Below are 24,328 nucleotides of genomic sequence, written 5' to 3'. Positions count from 1 at the left end.
CAGAGAGAACATTAACGCAGTTTAATGAAATCCCAGAGAGAAAGCCAAATGGCTTTTGCCGGACACGCATTGACGAAGTATGATTGGTCTCTTGTTGATATATGTGCATGTGTGATCCAGATGAAACTACAGGATTTCAATTGAGATAATGTACATAATTAAAAAGCAAAAAAAAAATTTACCGATGCAGTGGTAAAGGTTGATGGAATCTAATTGGAGAAGAAAATGAATAAGAAAAAATAATTGTATTGCATTTTTGTGCTGAGCTGTATAGACAGTTGAGCAATTAATTCACTAAATGGACAAGAGCTGGCTGACCTAGGAAAGGAGCAATCTCATGTCTCAGCTGGATGGGAAATTTTAAAATACCTCCTCAAAGGAATGTTTAAAAGATATAAAACATACAGAAGAATATTTTGGATTTCAATTAAGCTTATGGCTTATATGGAAACAGTTCCTATTACAGATTAGCAATATAGTTTGCTTATTTGGAAGCTACTTTATAATGATATTGTTTTTATTTTAAGCAGGAACTGTTTTTCAGCAAATGGAACTGCGATCTATTATTGTGTGCATGTGTGTTAATAATTAGGTGAAATTTTTATTCCTTTAGCCTCCCTAATAAGTGGACAAAATTGTCTTTGTACAATTTTGCTTGAGTATCTAAGTGTCACCTGCCTGCTTCAAGGGTTGTGTTGAAAATATGAGGCCTTGACATAACTTACCTGTGGTCTGATTCTGCCAATCTCCATCACATTGACTGCCTTTCTGGAGGCTGGTTTGTATTTTTTCACCTTGGGAAACCAGTGCTGTACATCTGTATCTGTGAAATATCTCCAGAACAAAGATTGTGTAGTAATTTGTGGAAAGAATTGGGGTCAGAAGAGGAACATCTGATTTATAGCTGATATATCTTGCCCTGGGAACTCAGCAAGTTTTTCCATCCATTTTATGGGCAGGAAAGGAGGAATATGTGTTTCTACCCTTTCTCCTACTGTATGCAAATACCATATCTAGTGGTCGGAATCACAGACCACCTGGGCACTAGGATCAGGTCTCTCCTGAATGAGCAAGGGATCTGGTCAGATCCACTTCGATGTGGAGGAAGAAGATAATGTGGAGGACTCACCTTGCAAATGTGGATGTGACAACCCCACCTTGGACATCACACTAGAAGTTGAACCTGCAGCCTGTAGAACGGAAGATCCTCAGCTGCAGCTGAGAATCAGGTCTCTTGTATCTAACCTAACTCTGATGATTGATCATAGAAAGGATATGAAAGACGTCCTGACTGGTATTTTACACAAAGAGGAAAAAAACTGTAGGACCTTGAAGCCTTTTTTGTGTTTACTTTTGTGATCCAGAGTGGGGTTCAGAAACCTGTATTTAAATACCTAGATAACTTGCCTGGCTTTTCAGAAACACTAACCAGCAATGGTGGCTTCATCCACTGGGAGTCTGAAATCCTTCACTCAGAATCCTCAGGTTTTTTATTTTACAGTGGGATCTTAGGGACTACCTCTTACGTCTGACAAATTAGATTTATTGTCAGATTTTTTGTTAGACTGTCACAAAATGTTTTACTTATTTAGTTCACAGTAATTTACGCTCTGAGTAAAGTGCAACTGGCCATAATGCTGAAGATAAAAGTTTGGTAAATGTACGACCTCCATCCATCACCTTCTTGAACACAGCAGGCATTGCAATAGTACATTAGGAGAGCATTTAGTTCCCAATCCATACCATTGATCAGAGGACTTGAAAGAGTTACAGGCCCATCTGGGAAATCTTTAATTTCCAGTTTGACTTGAAGTCTGTGATTTCAGCTCAGGACTTTCCTGATTCAGTTGCTGTTGTGTTGATGAGATGATGTCAGGTATGCCATGCAGCACTGAGGGAATAATAGGTCCTAATCTTATATCCATGCTTGAAGTGTCTGTAAAGTACATATATTCACATTTTTGTATGTATTTTAACTCCTACATATCTGGATCTTCAAACATTTGTGGTGATCCAGCTGTCAAAACATGTGAGCAGTGGTGAGAAAAGTGGAAGGAAATCTTACCATTGGTAGCCAGAGGAAAAGACTAGCTGAAATGAAATGCTGGAAGTGTTCTTTCTTCTATATGCACCACTCATTTACAAAGAAGTTGCGGAAGTTGTAATGGGCAACAACTACCTGACGGCTGGAATGAATTATCTTAAAACATACTATTTTCCATGTGCCTTCTTTTTTTTTTTAAAAAAAAAAAAAACCCAACAAAAACAAACCTGATTTCTGCCAGAACAGTTCTAAACTTCCTGGAAGGTCAGTATGACAGTCTGAAATTGCCAGTCTTGTGATGCTGAAAGAGCTGTTTAGTGTTTGGGGTTTTTAAAAGGCACTTCAACTCTTCATTTGCCATATTTAGGACTGAATTATTTTTATCATTCAGTCCTTTCACATTACACAGCAATGCAGAGTGACATTGACACTTGAGGCAGTTATAAAGCATTTCCCTGAATGGTGTAAATTGACGTTTATACAAATGGACATTTATACAAATGTCCATTGGACATGAAAGTGAAATCTTGGGGGTTTTTTTATCTCATTAGGAGTTTTATTGTTCTCTAAATGGGCTGGAATCTCTCTTCCAAATTTAATTTTAGTATTGAATCCTTCTTTGCTCCAGTTCTTCAGTGCTAAAAGCCAGATAACTTTGTGACAAGGTTGTTTCTTTTCTCTTTCACTCAGTACAACAGCACAGGGGCAGTGAAGGAAAACTGAAAACACGAAGAGCTCTGCTACAGTACATGTCAGTGGATATTTATTAGACACAGTCACTTTCTTTCCCAAAGTCACTCTTCCTAATGTACTTGGTGGGAACTGTACTTTGGCTCTTATTATTTTTCCAGCTTGTTATGAATTTCTCCCATATGTTAATACAGACATGTGTGCATCAACTGTAACTACTGTGTATCCAAGTCCAGAAAACCAGAGAAAGGCAACAATCTCAGTGTCTGGTTTGGGGCAGAATTGTTATAAAGAAAAATGAAATTTACAGCTGAAGTTTGCAACAGTTACCACTACTTGATTAGTTGTGGTGGAGACCTATAATTAAGTCTTATTTAAGAAGGCATATGGCTCCAACAGATGGTAAAGGAAAAAAAGCAAGTTAGATAAACAGGGCTATTTGCACAAGCTTTCTGGTCTCCTTTGGTTATATTTTGCATTATGGTGCTTAGGTTCTAGCAAGATGGCACACTGTTCATTCGAGGAATGCCCACATGTCTTAATTATTTAAAAAAAAAAAAAAGCAAAATTAGCGTGACCTGCAAGTGTTTAAGAATTTTGTCAACAGTAGAAGAAATTAGAAGACAAAGAAACTTAGAAATTAGAAAATCCATACCTATTTTGTAGGGACTCTGAACAAGAACCAACCCTTCTTGTGATGCTAGTGGGAATTTCAAATGCTGAAGACCAAGAGACAGGACAGCCCGAAATGTGTGTCTGGATGGGTGAGGTAGGTAGTCCTCCACTAGACAGATTTGGGTTATTTTTATGACAGTACCAACCAGGACAATGTGTGCTGTAGAGATCACTCATATTACAAGTAGATGGGCTACAGCTAGTCCAGACTGAGATTTTGAAGGCAATGCTATCTATACCCATTTATTATCGCCCTCCCTGTTCACCTATGTTAATAGACTATGTGATTGCTTCCAATTTGCATCAGGGCGAGGACATCTAGCTCAGTTTAAAATGCTTTCTGCTGTGATTTACCAACAGTTGACTTTCCACTGAAGCAGATTAGGAAAGATCACATGAACCGCTGACACAACATGTCTGTGTGGGTAGTAACATAAGGTTTGTGGGTAGGAAGGTTTCAAAACGCTCACATCTCTTTCTCAAGTGAGTGTGTTGCAATGCCCTTCATCCGTCTGTGCACGAGTGACCTGGGAGAATGAATCTGTCTGCATTTAAAGGTATCATAAGTCTCTGAGATTTTCTTGTGTGGGAACCCAAGTATAGAGACTACGATGTGCTTCTTGTGGCTCTGAATTAATCTGAAATACAAATGTTTAAGTGTGCATTGTTATTCATAAAGAAATATTTACAGTAAAGCTCTGTTTACAACTGCATCATCTTGATTTTCCCACATTATTGAAGAGCATCTCTTTCATTAAAGCAAAACTTAGCAGAACCCTGCTTTTCCATTTATCTGAACAGCAGCATAATAATACTGCTTTTCTCAGACAGCAAGATTCAAGAAGTTGCCAGCAATTGAGTAATTATCTTGTTTCCAGTGCTATAGTCATAAAAGCATTAAAGAGGCTAGATGTGAAGTTAGATCTGTTTTCCATATGGATTTTTTCCTGACTGTATAATGACTCCCCGTTCATTTTAGACCTTTCATACAATGCTCAATAAACCATGGAGAAAGAGTCCTGGAGAAAGCAGGATGTAAACCTGAAGTCATATTTCTAAAAGGCTGTATTCCCTGGAGTTGTAATTTTATATTTAGAATTTAAAAATATGGCTTTCTTTGTTCGCTGCCTCTCGTGGGGGATAGGAAGCGATGTAATCTCTCCAGCAGCAGACTGTCAGGACTGAGTCGTCACATTTCCTCCTTCCTTATTTTGAAAGAGTAGTAATTAGTTTTACTTCTCTGGGCTACTGAATAGAGGACAGAGTCAGGGTAAACTCTATCTCTGCTCTTTCTTTGTCAAACCCCAAAGCTGAAATATACTAAAAGCAGAGGTAATGGAGGGATATAAGTATGATGTTATCCCCTGTAATTCTCAGCAAAGCTGTAGTGAAGTCCTACGAGTTTAACAGAAAAGTTGTATAGGAGAAAATTTGCTGTGAAGGAGGTTTTAACATGTTTCCTCTGGAGAACACAGTTTTTCACGTTTCATTTCAGTCTCATGGTTCCTGTTATTTACAGAAATCTAACATTATTTAAAGCTATTCTTAGCAAGGTGATAAATTTTAAAATAAACCACGGACCCAATTCCAATGCTTTCTTCGTGCTTCCAGTACCTGTTGGAAACAAAGTTAAAAAGTAATGCAAAATGATGTCATGATGATCACACTCGCTGTGCATGGTCTCTGTAGTACTACAGCCGAGAACCTCTTCCTTTCTAACTGTTGTTTTTTCTTCAGAAACTCCCTAAAACCTACTGCCTTTCACTCATGGCTTTGAAGGTACTCTCCTATCATAGGAACATTACCTCATGTACAAATTCTGAGTTATGGAATGTACAGTTAGGCATTTATAGATTTTAAAGCCCTGAAAAAATAAATATGAGCAAACTCCAGCATTTCTCAAAGGTCAGGTTATACTAATATTTTCGGGCAAATCTTAGGGTCTTAGATCGGGATGCTTACCATCCTTGAAAAGGTTTGTGGTTAACATTTATTCCAGTTTTCTTTGTCAGTTACAGACATCAGGAGGAAGAATAATCACATGGAAAATCATATAAGCATAATATGGAAAGCATCTAGTTGTCAAGATTGGAGCATGCTAATCACTTGCATGCCAAACAGATTGCAGAGGGCATAAAAACTGGCCAATCCTATTACTTTGCAGACAGCAAGGGTTCATATGACTTGGGTGGCTCTGGGAAAATCATTCATCATCAAGTCTTAGCCACAACCAAGACAATGCTATTTCAAAGTCTCTCCTTGACAGAAATCAGAGGTTGAGATATGCGCGTGTCATTGTCAGCTGATTCTGCCAAGGTGAGTTCATTGTTTGTTTGCTCCATGGAAAAGTTATTGACATAGAACAACTATGAAACATCTCAAACTATTTTTATAGAGGTTAAAAAAATAAGTAAGTAAAGGATGGTTTAAATAAAGGAGATTTAAAGGGAAGAGGGGACATAATTTAGGCATGGTGAAAGCAGAGGAAGGATGCTATAAGAACTCAGAGTTGAAAAAATTAAGAAAGTGGGATATCTGGAGAGGACAGTTGGGATAATTGGCCAGTGGAGTTTGGGAGAAGGAGTGCTAATCTATCTGGTGTGTGTATTAGGATCATAGAAAAGTCAGGGGAACAGTTCTGACCTGCACAATATTATCAACATCTTTGATTATTTTCATCTAGAAATGTCTTCCTCTCATCACATGAACAGAAGTGGTGTGAGGATGCTGCCGGGGGAAATAACACAAATGAGAACATTTGAAAACCAGGAAAATTTAGGTCCCTGTCACAGCTTTGAACCAGCTGAGGGATGCTGCCAGCCTGGCCAGGCAATACTTTCAGTTAATGTACCAGTGAGTCCTTCAAGTAAAAGGGCAAGCTATTCTGGCATATCACACACCTTCAAAACACAAATAGAGTACCACATTAGTCAACTAAAGTTGATTTCATTATCAACTTTATCAAATTAGACCCACTACAAGCAGCAAAGCTATGGTTAAGTGAGTTTGACCAGATGTCACATGTCTCTGTAGGGGACTGTGGTTTCTGGTGGTGTCCTTCAGATTCCAGTGCTTTTTCTTGAAAAGGTTAACCCAGGTTTTCTTATCCATTGCTTACTTCTTCTTACTTTCCTATCCCAACTCTCATTATATGGTCTGAGGCATTATGCAAAGCTATTCTATTCTCTTCTGTTACATTCTGTTACACTCTATCCTATCCTATCCCATCTAATTTTTCTATTCTTTTTTATTCCATTCTTCAGGGACTTTTGCACATCTGCCACAGACAGCCCCCCCCCCCCCCCCCCCCCCCCCCGCCCCGTGCCATCCTACTGGCAGTGGTTGTCAGAACAATATAGTTTCTTTTCTCACTAAATTAGGCTGAAGATAAGAAACAAATTTGTTTACAGATCACCTAACCATCAGTTCATTCCTTATAAGATTACCTGGACAGATTTTTTCAGGGGCCTCCAGCATCTCAATAGCAAAGCTTCTCCTGATTCTTTAAAGGGATGAAAAATTCCTGTATGATATGCTGCAATAACATTTAAAAATATCCATCTATAGAAAGTTCCAGATGGGAAGATTAGGTAGGATAGAGTGTATCTGGGAGAGTTTTGTAAATTGGGTATGGAGACAGTGGGAAAGCAGGACATGATATACTGACTGGTCTGTACAGGTAGCCTATGCTATGTGTATGATAGTGTGCACAACTGCAAAGAGCCTTTTTTCCCTTCCTTTTTTTAAAATGCCATTACTCAATAGTCTGTAAAAGGATTGCTAGGGGTGGTGGTGTGGTAACAGTGTATTTGCTGTGGAAAGAACAGAAAGAGAGAGATGCGTCAACAGACTTTTCTCATTCTCTTAAGTGAATGGTTGTTGAGCACAACTGTCCTGTTCATGTTCACGATGGTTCTTACAGCCCTGAGAGCTCTTTTACTTTCCAGATAATTTGAAGACCTATTAAACTCAAGGAAGATAAGCAGTGAATGGAATAGTTACTTAGGAAAAGGAAACAAGAAAATAGGATTCCTTCTAGCTTAAGGAACACTGCAAGTGTCACAAATAAATCTCCTAACAAGGAAATTTACTGAGCAAAAGCTCATTACCACAAAATTAGCCTTTCCTTGTTGAGTTCACCAAAGGTCAAGCCTTTGAAACTATGGAATAAAGAGCTACATGCAGGTCAATACAGCCTTAGCTCCAGCTCACCAGGGAGTGAGAGCTCCCAGCAGTTTCCACACACTATGTCTGTCTTCCTTGGGCTGCATGTGGCTTCTGAGCAGTGCAGTCACAGCTCAGAGCTATTTGCATAACTGAGGTTATGCTAGAAAGAGATTTGCAAAAGCCATAGTTTCAAGCTTCTCTCTCACACCATCTTGTTTTGTGCCAAAGGACAGGGGTGCTTGTGTGAATGCGGGGTGCATCTGCTATGTCTCGTGCCAGCAACCGTCTCTAAACAATGTCAGCTGTGGCAAATGCCAACCTTATTGCCACAGACTGTTAGCAGACAAGTCTGTGGGTTTAGAGAGACATGAGTGTCAGAAGGTATCCCAGGAACAAGGGGAAGTTTGTAAAAGTTACCAGGATGATGATGTTTTTACGGAGCAGACTAAGAAAGAGTATGTTTGGTGCAGGTACCAATTCTTGTTAGTGAAAGAAGCTCGAGTACAGTCGTACAGCCTGGTCCCTGTCTGTACCTTAAAGCACAGAATACATCAGTGAGTGCTGCTGCCTGAAGGGCAATATCTATGGAGATGTTGTCGTTCCCCTTTGCTTTGAGAGCAGCATGCCTGCATTGCTGTCAGCATTACCAAGACATCTTCATGCTGCCAAGTGTTCCTCTGAGATAACTCCTGCCACAGCCTTATGTCATACTTTAAGAGGAAAAGAAGCAGGCTTTGGCCATTAAAATAGGCAGGGATGGGTTGTGTTTAGGAGATGATTAGACACTCATCTGCTATAGTTCTTTGTCAGATCTCTGCAAAGGTGAATCTCTGCTTGAAACTGAGCAGTTTTTGTCCCTGTAGTATCATATTCACTCACAAGGATTTGAGACAACCCTAAGCATTGTAGCATGTCTTTGACTTCGACCTTTCCAACAAGAGCAATGACTTTTTATGTCACCTTGCAAATCCAGCTCCTAAAGCAATTACACAGTAGGAGTGGTCTGTGCAGGACTGTGTTTGAAAAGAAAATGACATTAAACTTTCCATTCTAGAAGAGTACCAGTATATCAATATCCAAATCAAATAACATAAAGCTTCCTTTGTCTGCCAACTAGGAATAAGAATGCATTATACCTCTAATATGATTTTTGCAGTGTCTCTAATATGATGAGGTTTAAATTAAAATAAATATGACTGCATGCTTTTGAAGAGCTAATCAGGCTGAAACATTCTAGCCTAACTGGTGTAGCACAAGAAATAAATGTGTATTTATCTAGGCTGCCTGGACTTATGCGTAGCTATTGTGCAGGACATGTGATGGGAAGACAATAGCAGGGTGAAACACAGGCTGTTCCTGCGTGTGCTTGGTAAAAGTCAGTAATAGGAAAATGGTTTGAATGTAGTCTGCATGACAGCACTATGGTCCTGCTAATTAATTAGCTCAAGTCTTATTTGTCATATTGGTATTTAATCAATTCTTCCCCTTGCACCCTTTTTTTTTTTTTTTTTTTTTTTTTTGAGAAGCTACCTTTTTGTCTGCACTATTCCAGTTCCAGCAGACTGGCACCACAAAACCTAATCATTATAATGACAAAACTCCATTCACATGTCTATAGGGGCCTTTAGTACTTCTTTTTTTTTTTTTTTTTTTTTTTTTTTTGTATTGTGTTTGTGTGGCAAGGTTTGGTAGCAGGGGGCCTACAGGGGTGGCTTCTCTGAGAAGCTGCTCGAAGCTTCCCCCATCTCCGACAGAGCCAATGCCAGCTGGCTCCAAGATGGACCCGCTGCTGGCCAAGTCCCAGCCCATCAGCAATGGTGGTAGTGTGACTGGGAGAACAAATTTGAGAAGGGGGAAAAAAAGTTGCTGGGGCACAGAAACTGCAGTGGGAGAGAGGAGTGAGAAAATGCGAGATAAACAGCCCTGCAGCCCCCCAGGTCAGTGCAGAAGGAGGGGAGGAGATGCTCCATGCGCCGGAGCAGAGATTCCCCTGCAGCCCTTGGGGAAGACCCTGGTGAGGCAGGCTGTCCCCCTGCAGCCCAGGGAGGGCCACGGGGGAGCAGATCTCCACCTGCAGCCCAGAGAGGACCCTACGCCAGAGCAGGGGGTGCCTGAAGGAGGCTGTGACCCCGTGGGAACCCCAAGCTGGAGCCGGGTCCTCGCAAGACCTGTGGCCCTGTGGAGGACCTACACTGGAGCAGTGTGCTTCTGAAGGACTGCACCCTGTGGAAAGGACCAACACTGGAGCAGTTTATGAAGAACTGCAGGTCATAGGAAGGACCCAGGTTGGAGAAGTTTGTGAAGGACTGTCTCCTGTGGGAGGGACCCCATGCTGGAGCAGAGGAAGGGTGAAGAGTCCTCCTCCTGAAGAGGAAAGAGCAGCAGAGACAACATGTGATGAACTAACTGTACCCCCATTCCCCATCCCCCTGCACCACTAGTGGGGAGGTGGTAGAGAATTTAGGAGTGAAGCTGTGCCCGGGAAGAAAGGAGGGGTGGGGGGAAGGTGTTATAAAATTTGGCTTTATTTCTCATTACCCTACTCTGGTTCGATTGGCAATAAATTAAGTTGTTTTTCCCCAAGCTGAGTCTGTTTTGCCCGTGATGGTAATTGGTTGAGTGATCTCTCCCTGTCCTTACCTCGACCCATGAGATATTTTCTCTCCCCTGTCCACTTGAGGAGGGGGAGTGATAAAGCATCTTTGGTGGGCACCTGGTTTCCAGCTGGAGTTAACCCACCATATTTTTTTAAAAAGTCTTTTATCTTCTTTTTTTTTTATTTCCCCCCTAACCAACCTTTACCTCAGGAAATCTTTAGTCCCCTGTTAGTCTTCACTCACTGACTTATGATTGCAAATTATGTATGATTCTTGCACTAAAACGCAAAGCAGTAGCTTTAGCAGAGCAGAATAGACTGGTCCTGATTTGAAACTCTTGACAAACCAGCAGTCCCTAAGACTTTCTGACCTGGACTTTTATCCTGCCACAGCTCATGGACTCAAAACAATTCTGCAAAGGCCCAAATTCCCAGAAGTACCTTCTGAAAAACTATTCTTTGTAAAAAGCATGTGCCTGCTGGCTTCCTGATGATGATCACAGATCTGTCGCTCTTTGAAGGACTGATACTAGTACACCTTTTTTAAGCACACCTTGTCAGGAGAGTTCCAAAATGCCATCTGCTAATGGACTATATTTCAAAAGTTCAGATTCCTACAGCACTGAGTGCTGGAAAGCGACAAAATTAGCTCTGAGTACATATTGCAGGAAGTTGTTGCTCAGGGGCTATGGAAGCAGAATTAACAGGGGATTGTGATTAACAGCCAAGACACAACTTGAAAGTACCTAACTCTGGTTCTCAGTTGTTCATTAAATAGTCACACGGTCATCACAGGCTCCTCTGGAAGGAATTCACTGTAGTAAATGTTGCTGCATCCATTGTGGGTTTGTACAGAAAAGCAAGTCACACTGTTTTATTGTTAATGAAAGAATTACTCAATAAGCAGTGGACTTCAAGCAAAAATTTGCCTCAGTCTAAACCATGAACTTTTTTTTTTTTGTCAGATGAATGATGATTTAAATTCCATAGGCTCCATAGTAACCAAAATAAAATACACTGGAGACATCTAGAAGTTAGGAAGGACAAATCTCACCTGAGTTTACGTGAAGTTCATTTGTGGTGATGTGATATATCAGCACACATATGAAGCTATTGAATGCATTCAATGTGGAGAAAGGTAGGGGTTTGGTTCTTGAGTTCCTCAGATTAATCCCAGTTGTATGGTCCAAATTCACAGCTCTCACATGGGTCAAGGGCCTGAAGGATTCCACAGGACTTTTAGCATCTTGAAAAAATGGCTGCTTTTTTTTTTTTTATTTTTCTGTATTTTTACTTAAGATGCCTCTGTACTTCCAGGCTCTACATTTGAGATCTGCTATTGGCTATTGTCCCCCCCTCCCAGATAGTAACTTCTGAGAGCACCAGAGATGACAAGAAAACTCCCTCTTCTGAAAGATGCCCATTGCAGATAAAACATGAAATTTCATAGGAGAACACCCACAGTCCTCATGGTGCTGAGTAGCAAACCTCTCCAGGAGACATTTGATACCTTAGCTTTCATTAGAAATAAAATTAATAGGGTAAGTGCTGTCGCAGGGTCAGCTATTCTCATTATGAAATCCAGCCTGCCTACAGTTTAACATTTATTTTCTATAAATACCATGTTTGGGAACCTGCAACCCACAATAACAATCCGATCCATTACCATTAATTATTGAGAATGAAAGTGGTTAATTAAAAGTACTAATACAACTGGCCTAGATAATCCTGAAGTGAAAACGTAGGAGAAAAAAATAACCTCCCTGCAGAAATCACACCAGGAGTCTGTCTGTGTTTTGTGCAGGTGATTCCAGCCTTTGCTCAGCCTGTGTTCATGAAAACAACGTTTACAGCAGAATATTTCAGATTTTGTACAGAAATGAAGAGATCATTCTTAATGAATCAATGAACTTCAGAGTGCACCTGCTTCTGGATGGCGAAAGGGTGAGTTGTCTTGGGATGCACATAAAAACCAGGAGGGCTGGGATTGCTCTTACTTAACTTTAGATGTCCATTGCAGAAATATCTCCTTTGGGGAAGTTGTCATGGGGTCCCTGTGCTGTCACTGGTCTCATCAATGTAGCTGGTGGAGGTAAAGTCATGATTTTTCTGACCAAATACCAGCATCTGCATTAGAAGGAGATTGACTGTCCTGAACCTATCATTATCTGTACTGACAAGGGTGCCTGGGGTGATTTATTTATTTGTAAATGGTGACACTATAAACATCTGCATTAAGTCAGATAGACCCTCTACACTGTCTCTGTTAAGATGAGTAGTCTACACCCTGGCGTTCCAGTGTTGACATATACTGGTAAATCAGTATATCAGAAACTCAAGTGTATTGACCTTAATTTGACATTTGTGCGCTAGATCGCTCATTCTACATATGTGTAGATTAATGTCACCTGAGAAAAGTGGGAATCTTTGGCATCTTTCTAGGACCAGCTTCTACTCCTACCATCTGTTACTTCTACCTTCTCCTCCTTCTCTCTCCTTGTGACTGGTTTTTGCTACAGCAATGACAATACTGTGACCAAGCTACTCAGTCCCTTTCCACCACTCAGAGGTCTCCTCACCTTTCTCCTTAGTGCTTCTGACTGCAGGAGTGTATGGCAGAGTTGCTGGAGCTTACCCTTCCTGTAGTCCACATACAACTCCTTTGCCTTCCGTTACGCCTCATCTAGAATAGGTCCATATTGGGATCCTTCTCCTCATTTGTCATGAACTCCTTCAAACAACACGAGCACCTACACAAGGGAAGTACATGATCTGAACCACCCATCTTGTAAGACGCCTTTGGCTTCCTTTTACTGATGTGAAACTAATGTCTTCCAGTGATAACTCCCATGCTTAGGAGCTACAAGAGAGGAGCAATCTTAGAGTATGGAGAGCACTGTTTTATTGGACTCTTAAACAGAAAGGGGAGAAACTGTCACAGTAGAATGGCACTAAGACCTGGGCCAATGTGTCATCGCTGTGCTTTGCCGGCACAAGGGCTGGTACAAAATATATGTCATTAGTACTTGCTTTCAGTGGTAATGAGAGACACATGGCATCAGCTGTTTTTGCAAAATCAACATGCCATCAAAAATAGGTCCTCCAGGTTATGCAGCCAGTGTGAATTAAATGCTGTGTGTTGAACTCACAGAGGTGCTCACCTGTCCTTCCTTGTATAACTTTGTATTTGAACATAAAGAGATTGAAAATTTGTTTTGTCCTATTTCAACACACATATCCATGGGTTATATAGAGCTCTAAATTAAAACAGCTGGAGAACCTAAGTTAAGCTTATTTCACATACTTCCCTTTCCCTCTCACTTTCTTCTTGGTGTTTTATTTTGTTGTTGTTTTGGTTTGTTTGTTTGCTGGTTTTTTTTTAACATAGTGTCATCAATTTATTCCTCCCTCAAACTGTTGTTTTGTGTTATATGAAAAATTACTAAATGCAAGTTTATCAATATTCGTTAGAAAAATGTTCCAACATGCTTAATTGAATATTAATTTTATCCTTCCTCACTGGAACATCTCTGACTGAAAGTCCCTCCCCTCAAATTACAGCAGTTTCTGCTGTGTTGAGCAGGGATGATTTCTGATGATTTTTGCTTTAATATTCAGGAAAGTTGTGCACCTCACAAAATGAAAAATAAATAAATAAAAAAAAAAAATCCCACAAGATTCCTCACAGCTAAAACTCATTCTGACTCTTGATGTGCTGTGTGCATCACACTTGTCTTTTCATAGGAGGTCCCTTGGGAAAAAGGCAGCTGCTCAATTCTATACTTACAGAATGGTTTTGCACAGAGAAAACTCCATTATCTCTGTATGATGAAGTTGCTTTGGGTTTTCACAGGTGTAGAATAAGAGGATAAACAGGTCTGTTGGTCCCAGATGAGCTGCTGAAGACACTTTAAAGAATCAAATGCAAAAAATAAACATCTGCAAAACTTTTTGCGTGTTCAGCAGATTAACAGAATTGACTTCTGCTTAATGCTTCCAGGCCTCTTTTTTCTGCTTTGATATCTTGTCCTCCAAAATTTTACAAATTTGATCTCAATATGGGAGAGACCAAAGTGTGCCATTCCACTGGGCACCGTGCTCAGAAGAAACCTACTGTATCCACAACTACTCTTCAAAGACAGTTTTGCATCTCTGCCACATAATCTCATATGTTGGATGCAATCCTTGCAATGTGGCATTGGCAAAACACCTAGAAATTTGTAAAGTGTTTTAAATATTATCTCTGTTCAAAACTTCTTAACTTATTTAACACACAACAGATGTGAGTCCTTTTTGTGCCAATTGTGTGCTATGGTGAGTTTTGTTGGTTGAGGGTGAAGTATCTGGTCGTTGCTTTTTCTGTAAATGGAAGTTATGATAAAGAGACAAGCAAGTTAGACTGGGTAATGGAAGTATTGAGTTCATATGCTCCATGTGGTTTCTGCTGTCAGAACTGGAATTATCAAATATTATAAAAAGGGAGGAGTGTGCTTTCTCCTCATGGTGCTAGGGTAGTTTTGTTGAGACAAGTTGCTGAGATATGCTCAGCAAAAAAACCCCAAACAATAAAAAACGAAACTTGTACAAAAAAACCCAAACAATAAAACCTAATGTCCATTTGATACTGGTTTGGCTTGGTTTGGTTTGGCTTTTCCCCCCTCCTCTTGCATAAGCCTAGATAAGTTTAAGTATAGATATACATCTTTTTTTTGTCTGGCATTAAATGGAAGAAGCCTCAATTATCCACCTAGAAGTGGCACTGAGCATACCTTTCACCATATAAATGGTGCTTTAAAACTCTCTGGTTTATTAGATGCCTTTTTCTATATTATCCCAGAATGCATCATTCTTTGAATTCATAGGAAACAATATTGCAGGCTGAAGCAGCCTTCGGTGTTACAAAGAAGTCTAATTTATTTTCATAAGCTTTAGCTTTCATTCTTATTAAAGCAAGAGCTCTGCCTCTTTCATCAAGCAATAAAACAGGTAACTTGTCCGTCTCCTTGCTTCCTGGCTCCATTCAGGGACAATTTTGCAGCAGGGAGAGGATAGAGCGAAGCAAACTGGGATATCACAGTATATTAGATTTTGTACTTTCCAGAGAAATTTAAGTGAGATGGGACATCCAGATCATTCAGTCTGACATTTTGGCTAAATGGTTACATATTATGGAAGTACGTAACAAGAATGCTGGAAAGTTCAGCTCTAAGTATATTCGCACCTTTTCAAAGCTAAGCTAAAGATGTAAATGTAAACCTGAAAAATTAGAATTCAAAACTGAAACAATGCACTTGATTCCAGGCTGGTTCAACAGAAATTGGAGTGCTTTGTATATGCTTTTTATTGTATAAAAAACTTCTGCTTTTCATATACAAATACTTTCTATTGCACAGATTCCAAACAGTGTTTAATAAAATGAATTTCCGTAACAGTACAGTCCTTTGACAAGAGAGGCAGAGGTTAGAAAACAGTCAGACTCTGAACAGCACCTTCTGGAAAATTGTGTGTGCTCACAGAAGAATAGGGGGTCTTTTTGCACAAGCTATGAGGCCCAAGGTGGGAGCACTAGGGGGAATGTAGGCGAACCCCAGCAACAGAGAACAGGATACTGAATGTGCAGACTTTCCACAAGACACAAGATGATGTTGCAAAAAAATGCAAAGTAATATTAAGCTGATGCAAACAATGAAAAATTAATCAAATGAGAAATGACAAAATTAATTTCAGTCTTGTTTGATTTTAGAGGGAAAAAAAGAAAGAATGAATTGCATGTACTATTTCAAAGAAAGCTTTCAAAATTTCTGTTCAGAACTGTCTGTCTTTATTTTTGACTGGAGACAAGATCAGCATGTGAAATGCAATAATATTGCCCAGAGGTCAGATGTTCTGAATTTCCCTTACTTTTATTTGGGTGTATGGAATATTACAGAACAGAATGACATTCCTTGTTTAGTATGAATGTATTTCCACAAACACAGATCTTTATTTTCTCTTTCACAAGTTGTGATTTTAATCATTAACAGAGCTGAGAGGTCAAAGAATTTTGTAAAAGAAAATGCAAGACCCTTTACAGAATACCTAGGAGGAAACCGCTTGGTTTAGCCAGTCAAACACTAGTTATATTCCAGAGAAATTTTTCAGGCTGATTTCTTAAGTAGTTTGGTGTGAAAATTTAAAACTTTTCTTCATGAGAAAATAAGGTAATTAAAAAAAAATAATGTGATAGTGTATCAAACTTTTGGAAAATTATACAGTCTGTATATGATAACTGTGAAAAACGTCATAATAGTCCCAGTATTGCTAAAATAAGCAACCCATATTTCATTTAAAGACACTATTATTTCATACAGGAGACTGAGGAATGATAGAAATTTTAATGCCTCTTCTGTATAAGCTATGGAAGAGCCATTTTGCTTTTTCCCATGTAAAGGATCTTATGCACCTGTGGTTCTAGTAAGTGAAAAAAAGTAAAACACAGGAAAGTCCAGCAGCTATCAAAGCTGTATAGTAACTTGTGTCTTGTAATTACCACACATAATTCTGGTGTGTCTCAACCTGTGCATAAGCCTTTTAATAATATTTTCTCATGAAGAGTCCAGCGATTTTGGAACAACTGACCAATTTTCACTCATCTTAATATTTACACTTCCAATAAACAAAGGAAAATATGTAATTGCTGTAGTGAGAACTGTGATTTGATTTTATGTGGGTTTTTGCACTATTCAAAGCAGTCTGATTTCAATACATTATTGGGATTAAAAATATCCTATACTTGCACCTTAATGCATGACCCCATGCAGTGATGAATATCTCGAAGTCTCTCAGACATCTGCTCATTGCCTCAAGGTGTTTTGAGCTAGTGTCACTAGCTATTGAACTTGTTTTAAACACAGACTCAGATTTCAGTGACAGTTGCTCAGCAGTATTAGGCACAGACCCAAAATTTCATCCCCTCTGTTGGAGGATGAGGTGTGTTTTGTCTGAAGCACTATACTTGAGTTGCATTCCTACTTTAAATTCAGTCTGTAGCTTCAATAATGATTATTTCCTTTGCAACTGCCAGCAACTGTGATTTTTAGTGACAACAATTCGTTAAAAAGGAAAAAGTCTTTTTATTTTTCTGAAAGACATACTTCCAGGTGTTTTGAGACAAACACAAAAGGGAAAGCACATTTTTAGTGAACAGAAGCTGGAATTTTCTCCTCACATCTCTGTGCCTGTGGTCATGCTAGAAGAAATACCATATTACTTCAGAAGGGTTTAAATTTTACATCTTTGATAATTTTGTCAAAGTACAATCAATCCTTGATTCTCAATTTTCTTGCTTCAACAGAAAAAGGTACACTGTAGAGGGAGCTTCATCTTTGGAAAAACCTAGCTAAATGTTTTGGGTTTGTGTGGTGGGGATTTTTGTAGCAAGGGAGGGGGCTATAGGGGTGGCTCCTGTGAGAAGCTGCTAGAAGCTTCCCAGGCTCCAAATTGTATCCACCTGTGGCTCAGGCCTAGCCCGTCAGTGATGGTGGTAACACCTGTGGGAGAACAGATTTAAGAGGGGAACCTGCAGTGAGTGAGGGGAGTGGGATGTGAGAGGAACCCCTCTGCGGATCCTGAGGTCAGTGAGGAAGGAGGGGATGCCCCTGCAGCCTGTGGGGAGACCAGATGGCAGGCTGTCCCCCCCCCCAGCCCACGGAGGGGAGTGGGGGAACAGCTAGATGCCCACCTGCAGCCCAGGGAGAGAGGAGCCCACGCTGGAGCAGGGGGATGGATGCCCCACAAGATGGCCACCGCTCCCTGGGGAAGCCTGTGCTGGAGCAGGCTGGGACTGAAGGACTGCAGCCTATGGAAAGGACCCATGCCAGGGAAGTTTGTGAGGAACTGTGGCCTGTGGGAAGGACTCATGTTGGAGAAGTTCATGGAGGACTGTCTCCTGTGGGAGGGATTCCACGGTGGAGCAGGGGATGAGTGAGGAGTCCTCCCCCTGAGGAGGAAGGAGCGGCAGAGACAAGGTGTGAGGAACTGACCCCAACCCCCATTCCCTGTCCCCCTGTGCTGCCGGGGGGAGGAGGTGGAGAAAGCTGGGAAGGAAGAAGTGGTTGGAGGAAGGTGTTTTAAGATTTGGGGTTTACTTCTCATTATCCTTGTTTTGATTTATAGTAAATTAAGTTCATTTTGTTTCTTCCCCAAGTTGAGCCTGTCTTTTGCCTGTGACCATAACTGGTGAGTGATTCCTCCCAGTCCTTGTCTTGACCCACGAGCTTTTCCTTATATTTTCTCCTCATCCCTCTGGAGCCATGGGGGAGGAGTGAGTGAGCAGCCTCGTCGTGCCCTTTTAAAGGCTAGGCTTAAAACATGACACTAAACATGTTTTATGTTGTATATTTTATAGATCCTACCTGTCAGAGCTTGCTAGATGCCTCTGATATTGCCTTCAGTGCATTTTTGGCATAATCTGTTCTTAAGAACGTGCTAATGAGCTCAAGAAAGTAGAATTCATGTTGCCTAATTTGAGCCATCTGAAATTGAAGTGTATCTAGACCAAGATATTTCTCTAGGCTCTATTGTCAATGGAAAGATGCAGCACAAATAGAAATCAATTATCGTTTTCTGATATGTACCTCAGGATGGCTCAGCTCACTGTATACATCTGCTTGTTGCTTTCCACTGACAAAAGACGGAACCTAGATGTCTTACCTCACCATTTTGTGGCAAAAATTGGGTAAAAATAAGTTTTATTTCTAATACCCTATCCCCAGTGAACAACTCTACTTTTCTACCTGCATTCCTTTGCATCTTCTGTTGTACTCTGGTATACAATAAAGGATGCTTACACTCACAGAAAAAGACTTATTTTGGTAATAAAATGAATAATTTTTTGTTCATATTTCCATTTAAGTTGATATAAATAAAATTTTTTTTCTACATTGCTGGGGAAGAAAAGACATTTCAAAGGAGTAAAGGAGAAAGTGCTGGGCAATTTAATCCTTTTTCCATTCTAATTTATTTATTTCCATTGGTAACAGTTACTTCAACTGTGCCAAGGTGGGATGTTGTCCAACATAGTCCTTTCCTTAGGTGAAGCTAAAAACCTGACAGCTCCCTTCACATACTGTTTCATAAAACCCAATTAAAGTTTTTTATTGACAATAAAAGAAGGGTAATCTTGCTGGTGGGACCTATTGGATGAAGGTACTAGTGAGTCGGCTTATGATCACACATGATATGTTCAGTGGTTTTGGCAAGTTGAATCCTACCGTGTATAAACATGTTCAGCACCCTGCAACAAAGCGAACAGTTAAACTTCTGTTAATTGAAGCTTTAAAAACAGCAGAAGCCTTTGAAATTTGTAAAGAATATGGTCTAGATAAGAATCCTTGATAAACTTCCTCCATGAATCTGTCAAGGATAAGGAGGAGTGACTAGGAGGCAGGAAAGCCTCAGTTTGCTGAGAAACAAGCTAAAAGGCTAATGATGAGAGAAGAGAAATTGTCAGAATTATTTGAGCCATTTCTGATTGTTTTAAACAGTAAACTTTGAATCTTGCATTAGTTACAGGTAGGTAACCAAAGGATTCATTGCTATTTCTCAACCAAGAAAATCTAGTCCTTGTTCTCATTCAGCTGACAAGATAACCCAAATGAATACTTGTTCAGTGAGGGACCGTGGCTTTAGAAATACTCTGCCGACTCTCAGTGTGCAAAGAGCAAACCTCTGACAAATGCAGTGCTCTACACACTCTGGTTACTCTTGTCTGAAGTGATTTTTTTTTTTGACATGACAGGACACCCATGAGCAGATAACACCTCTGACTGCTCTGGTTCCCTCTGACTCCTTCAGTAGTTACCTTGACTTGCTGTCACATTTGCTCCTTTCTGCCACTGTGGTGGGGTGCTGCTGTCGCTGCCTATTTTTGCCTTTGCTCTTATCAGACAAACCCATCTACTTTTGCCTTCAGTGTTGTAGGTGCCAACTTACAAAGGTAACCTTACCTTTCTCTCTTTGTAGGTGGAAGATGCATTGAGTGAGGCAGATTTTCAGCTTAAGTTGGACCTGCACTTTACTGATAGCGAACAACAGTAAGTGCCGTTTTCAACCTCAATTAGTAACGCAGGGGTTTGTTCAATTGGAAAATTACTTTGATGAAGTGAGAGTCCTTTAGAAAAATGGATAGCTTTGATAAGTCTTTCCTTTGCCTCAGTGTTGAAGTCTTTCTGTTTCTTCTCTCTGTATTTGAAGAGTGTATCTCATACTCCTCTTTAAAGCAACTTTTTTTCTTCTTTACGTGTGAATTTTTCAAAGGTGTTAAGTGTTGCTCTATGTCTGCTGCTATTAAAGTCAAAGGGAATATCATCACTCACTTCCACGTAAGCAGGGGCTGTGGTTCAGGAATTCATTTATCTCAGCAGAGAACAAAGTATTTTCTGGCTCAAGATGGGTACATGAACATGCTAAGCGCTTTTCTTGTATTAAGAACTAAAGCTGTCTCTATATTTTAGGAGGAAAGACTCTTCCCATTGAATTTGATTTCTTCCAACTGCATTGGATTCCATAGTCTTAGGTGAAGTGGAAGTTGCATCCCTTCCTGAGACATAGCAGAAAGTGTGATCCAGACATTATCCAGCCTCACTGAAGCACAGAAAAGGCTTCCAATGACTTCAGCAGCATTTTATGGGGGTGCAGAGAAATCATTTGAGCTGTGTTTCATGCTAAGATTGTCCTCATGTGATTTTATTCATATCCATAGGGCACATAAACAAATTTCAAGAACAAGTTTCCTTTACCTTCAAGATACAAAAAGTGAATACTTGTTCTCTCAGGCAAGTGGGACTGGACCATCACTCATTATCTGTGATGCTGATGGGTCTAGAAAAGAGAAAAAACAACCATTAAGTGATAGCCAAAAATAAAAAGGACTGAAACATTCAAGTTATGAAATTGTGCTCTAACACATACATTTAATTTCTGTTATCATCTGAATTATTGATCCAATTTACCATTAAAAAAAAAAAGCAGTGATTTTTTAGAAAAGGATATACTGCAAATCTCATTGAAACACTTCTTGACACTAACCATGCATCATACTCGACCATCTCATCATAGGTTTTCTCAGCTCTGGGAAGCAACTGGATTCAGAAGCGTCTTTAATTCTGTAAAACAGTTCTTTAGAAGTGAGTTTCACTTGCATTGGGAGGATGTGGTTAGGCATGCTCCAGGTTTACATCTTAGCCTCCTGCCCCATAGGTCATTCAGATGTCATGTGGTTGACTGCACACTAGGAAAGTTATCCTGGAATAGTTATAATCAAACCTTAAATTAAAGTCTTCATTTTTATTTAATGAAAAATGGAGAAGCCGGTCCAACTTGTATTGTTTCTCTGCAGTTACTTCACCTACTCTTTTTTTGGCCTCTTGCAAAAAGTTTTTCATACGATCAGCTATCTGGAAATGTACCCTGAATATTTTCATCTCTTTCTGACACAGGACTGCTTCTAACTCATAGATTGCCTGAGTTGATTGTTCCTACACTGAAAATCACAAGTAGTGAGCTGTCCTGGCCATGAACACTCAAATAAGCTGAGCAGTTTGCTAAATGCATTTCCTTCTGCCCCTTAGTTCTTAATATCCCCAGAACAATTGCATAGGTGGACATCAAGGAAAATCACCAGGGGAAATCAGATTTACATCGCAGCTGTTCTTTTATACAGTATATTTATATCTACATCTGTTATTTATTTTTGGACTTATATATGTATGTATATGTATATTTATATTTATGCTAGGCACAAGTACAACACAAGACATCAGTAATGTAAACCCCTATGAAGCTGGGAAGTGATAAAAATTCACCTCAAGCCGTTTCCCAGTCTGCTGCCTGTAGCATGTCACAGGCTGTGACAACTCAAGCTCTCACCAACCTTTGTAAACCTCTTTCTCTTCCAGGCTGAGAGATGTTCCAGTGATCCCCATGATCAGCAGCCGTACACTGTGTCTTCACTTCCACCCCCGGAGAGGTCTGCACCACCATGTTCCTGTCATGTTTGACTATTTCCACCTGTCAGTGATATCTGTCACGGTGCATGCGTCGCTGGTAGCATTACACCAGCCTCTGATCAGGTAAAGGCCACAGAAATGTCTGTCGAAAGGCAGAGGAGATTCCTTTTCTGAATTCATTGCTTATTATATAGGAGAAGCAGAGAGAATAATTTAATTTGAAGATTTTGGTCCTGGGTTAGGATTCTGGAGATTGGGGTTTAGAGCCAGCCTCTGACACAGGCTCTTTCCCTTGATAAGACACTAGGGATATGATCAGAAACTAGCAAAATCTTTGGGAAGAGGTTCAGAAATTTTGATTAGTCTCGATCTCTCTATTCCCCATCTGTAACATGAAGAAAGTGAAAATTCTCTTCTTGGCTGTTTTTCCTCTTTAGTCTAAAAGCAACTAAGAGCATTTATATTTTTTTCCCCTGCTGTTTTCTAAAGCATTTAGGACAGTTGGACTCTAATCTCATCTGTGGCCTCTGTGCATTAGCATAATTCATAATATGGCTGGAAGGAGGTATGCATGAGTCAGTACTGGATAAGGCTCCGTTGAATTTTTTCTTTGCAGCATCATCTGATTTAACCATGCAGCAGTATAATACTAGCTGCCATGGGGTCTAGGTGTGATTTATGTTATCTGATTTGTAATGACAAGAAAATAATTCAGAACTCCTTCAAATAAAACAGGGCTGGAGGTCAATATCCTCTAATATTTAGAGCAGGCGAGGGGAAGCAAAGGTCTTTCTGGCAATTTACTTTGTGTCCAATCTTGTCATTGCATGAGATAGAGTGCTGAGAGGGAGGGAACTCCTTTGGTCCTGAAGCAAAATGCAGTGTTGTCGTGGTTTAACCGGCAGGCAGCTAAAGACCACAGTGTTTTATCAACACCACAGTGTTATCAATATTATTCTCATCCTAAATCCAAATCACAACACTATACCAGATATTGGGAAGAAAATGAACTCTATCCCACCAGGACAAGTGTTCAGCGAAGTTCAGCTTCCCTTACTCCAGCAAGGTCTTGCTGCTTACCAAATGACCAGGAGACTCTTGAGTTTGTCAAATATTGTGCAAAGAGCAAATTGTACTGTGTCAGAAAGAAAAGATGAACCTGCAGACTCTTTTTTTCTCAGGTTTTGTGTTTTGTCTTAATACATCATTGCTTCAGTTCACCATTTATATAAAGGCATTGCTTGTACACAACGCCATACAATGAATTAGGATTCTAAGAGGCTGAGTTGTGACACTGATGCGAGTCATATTAGTAGATCAGATTGACATATCTGTCTTTTCTTCTGCTGCTGAGTTACAGGTAACTGCCATATCTCTCTCCTGTTATGTGTTGACTTTTTAAATAGTGAATTAGATTGTAACAGACTACTTCTAACCAGATAATTTTGCTCAGATAATTTGCCCATTGTTCTACTCTATAAAAGGATGAAAGAAAAGTAGTTATCAGGCTTAATGACTGTTTTCAGTGCTTTGTTATCCTCTAATGAATGGAGCTGCAGAGACTTGTTACTGTTATTAGGCATAAATCTCGTGATGAGCAACTGTTCCATAGTCAGATTAGTACAGCTTTTAAAATATTATTTTGTGGATATTTATGAAGTATACGATATTTTTACTTAATGCAGTGGAATGAAGATTTTTGACAACACAATATAGAGTCTCATTTGTAAGCTAGTAAAATAATTTTAAAGTGATACTGAAGATTTATCTTCTTCTTGATAAATATTCAAAACCCAAAGAGTTTTTATATCATGCGTTCTCTAAATATAAATCAGGGTGAAGACACCAGTGCAAAAGAAATGCCAGTTCCAAGTGTTCTGAAACAAAACCAGCCAACTAAAACTTACTTGTTTTTGTCACAGCTCAGAGCTTTTCTGCTTGCCACTTATCATTGGGGTTTACTTGGAACATAGAAAAAAAAGTTTAATTGCAAAATCAGATCTTTATTTTTGTAACACAATAGAACTAATGAATGACTGGAAAGTCTTTTTTGTCACAGTATAGAAAAAATAAACACCAGAGAGTTACATTGTCTGGGAAAAAATATCTATGAAGTATTTCACTGTGTTTTGATTTGCTATCTTGAGCTGTCCCATCATAGTATGTACT

General features: G+C 39.7%; 1 protein-coding gene across 1 annotated transcript in view; it reads left to right on the top strand.

Moving 5' to 3' along the window:
• FAM135B (family with sequence similarity 135 member B) overlaps positions 1–24,328 on the top strand; it is a 217,560-nt gene that overhangs the window by 118,998 nt on the left and 74,234 nt on the right. The window contains exons 4-6 of the mRNA XM_049819516.1: positions 11,977–12,116; positions 20,175–20,245; positions 22,109–22,282. Of these exons, the coding sequence (XP_049675473.1) occupies positions 11,977–12,116; positions 20,175–20,245; positions 22,109–22,282 (385 nt within the window). The remainder of the gene's footprint in view (positions 1–11,976; positions 12,117–20,174; positions 20,246–22,108; positions 22,283–24,328) is intronic.

This window comes from Accipiter gentilis, chromosome 2, assembly GCF_929443795.1.
Source record: "Accipiter gentilis chromosome 2, bAccGen1.1, whole genome shotgun sequence".
Classification (NCBI taxonomy): domain Eukaryota; kingdom Metazoa; phylum Chordata; class Aves; order Accipitriformes; family Accipitridae; genus Astur; species Astur gentilis.
The sequence above is the reverse complement of the archived record's forward strand: the minus strand, read 5'-3'. Positions and strand labels throughout refer to the sequence as shown.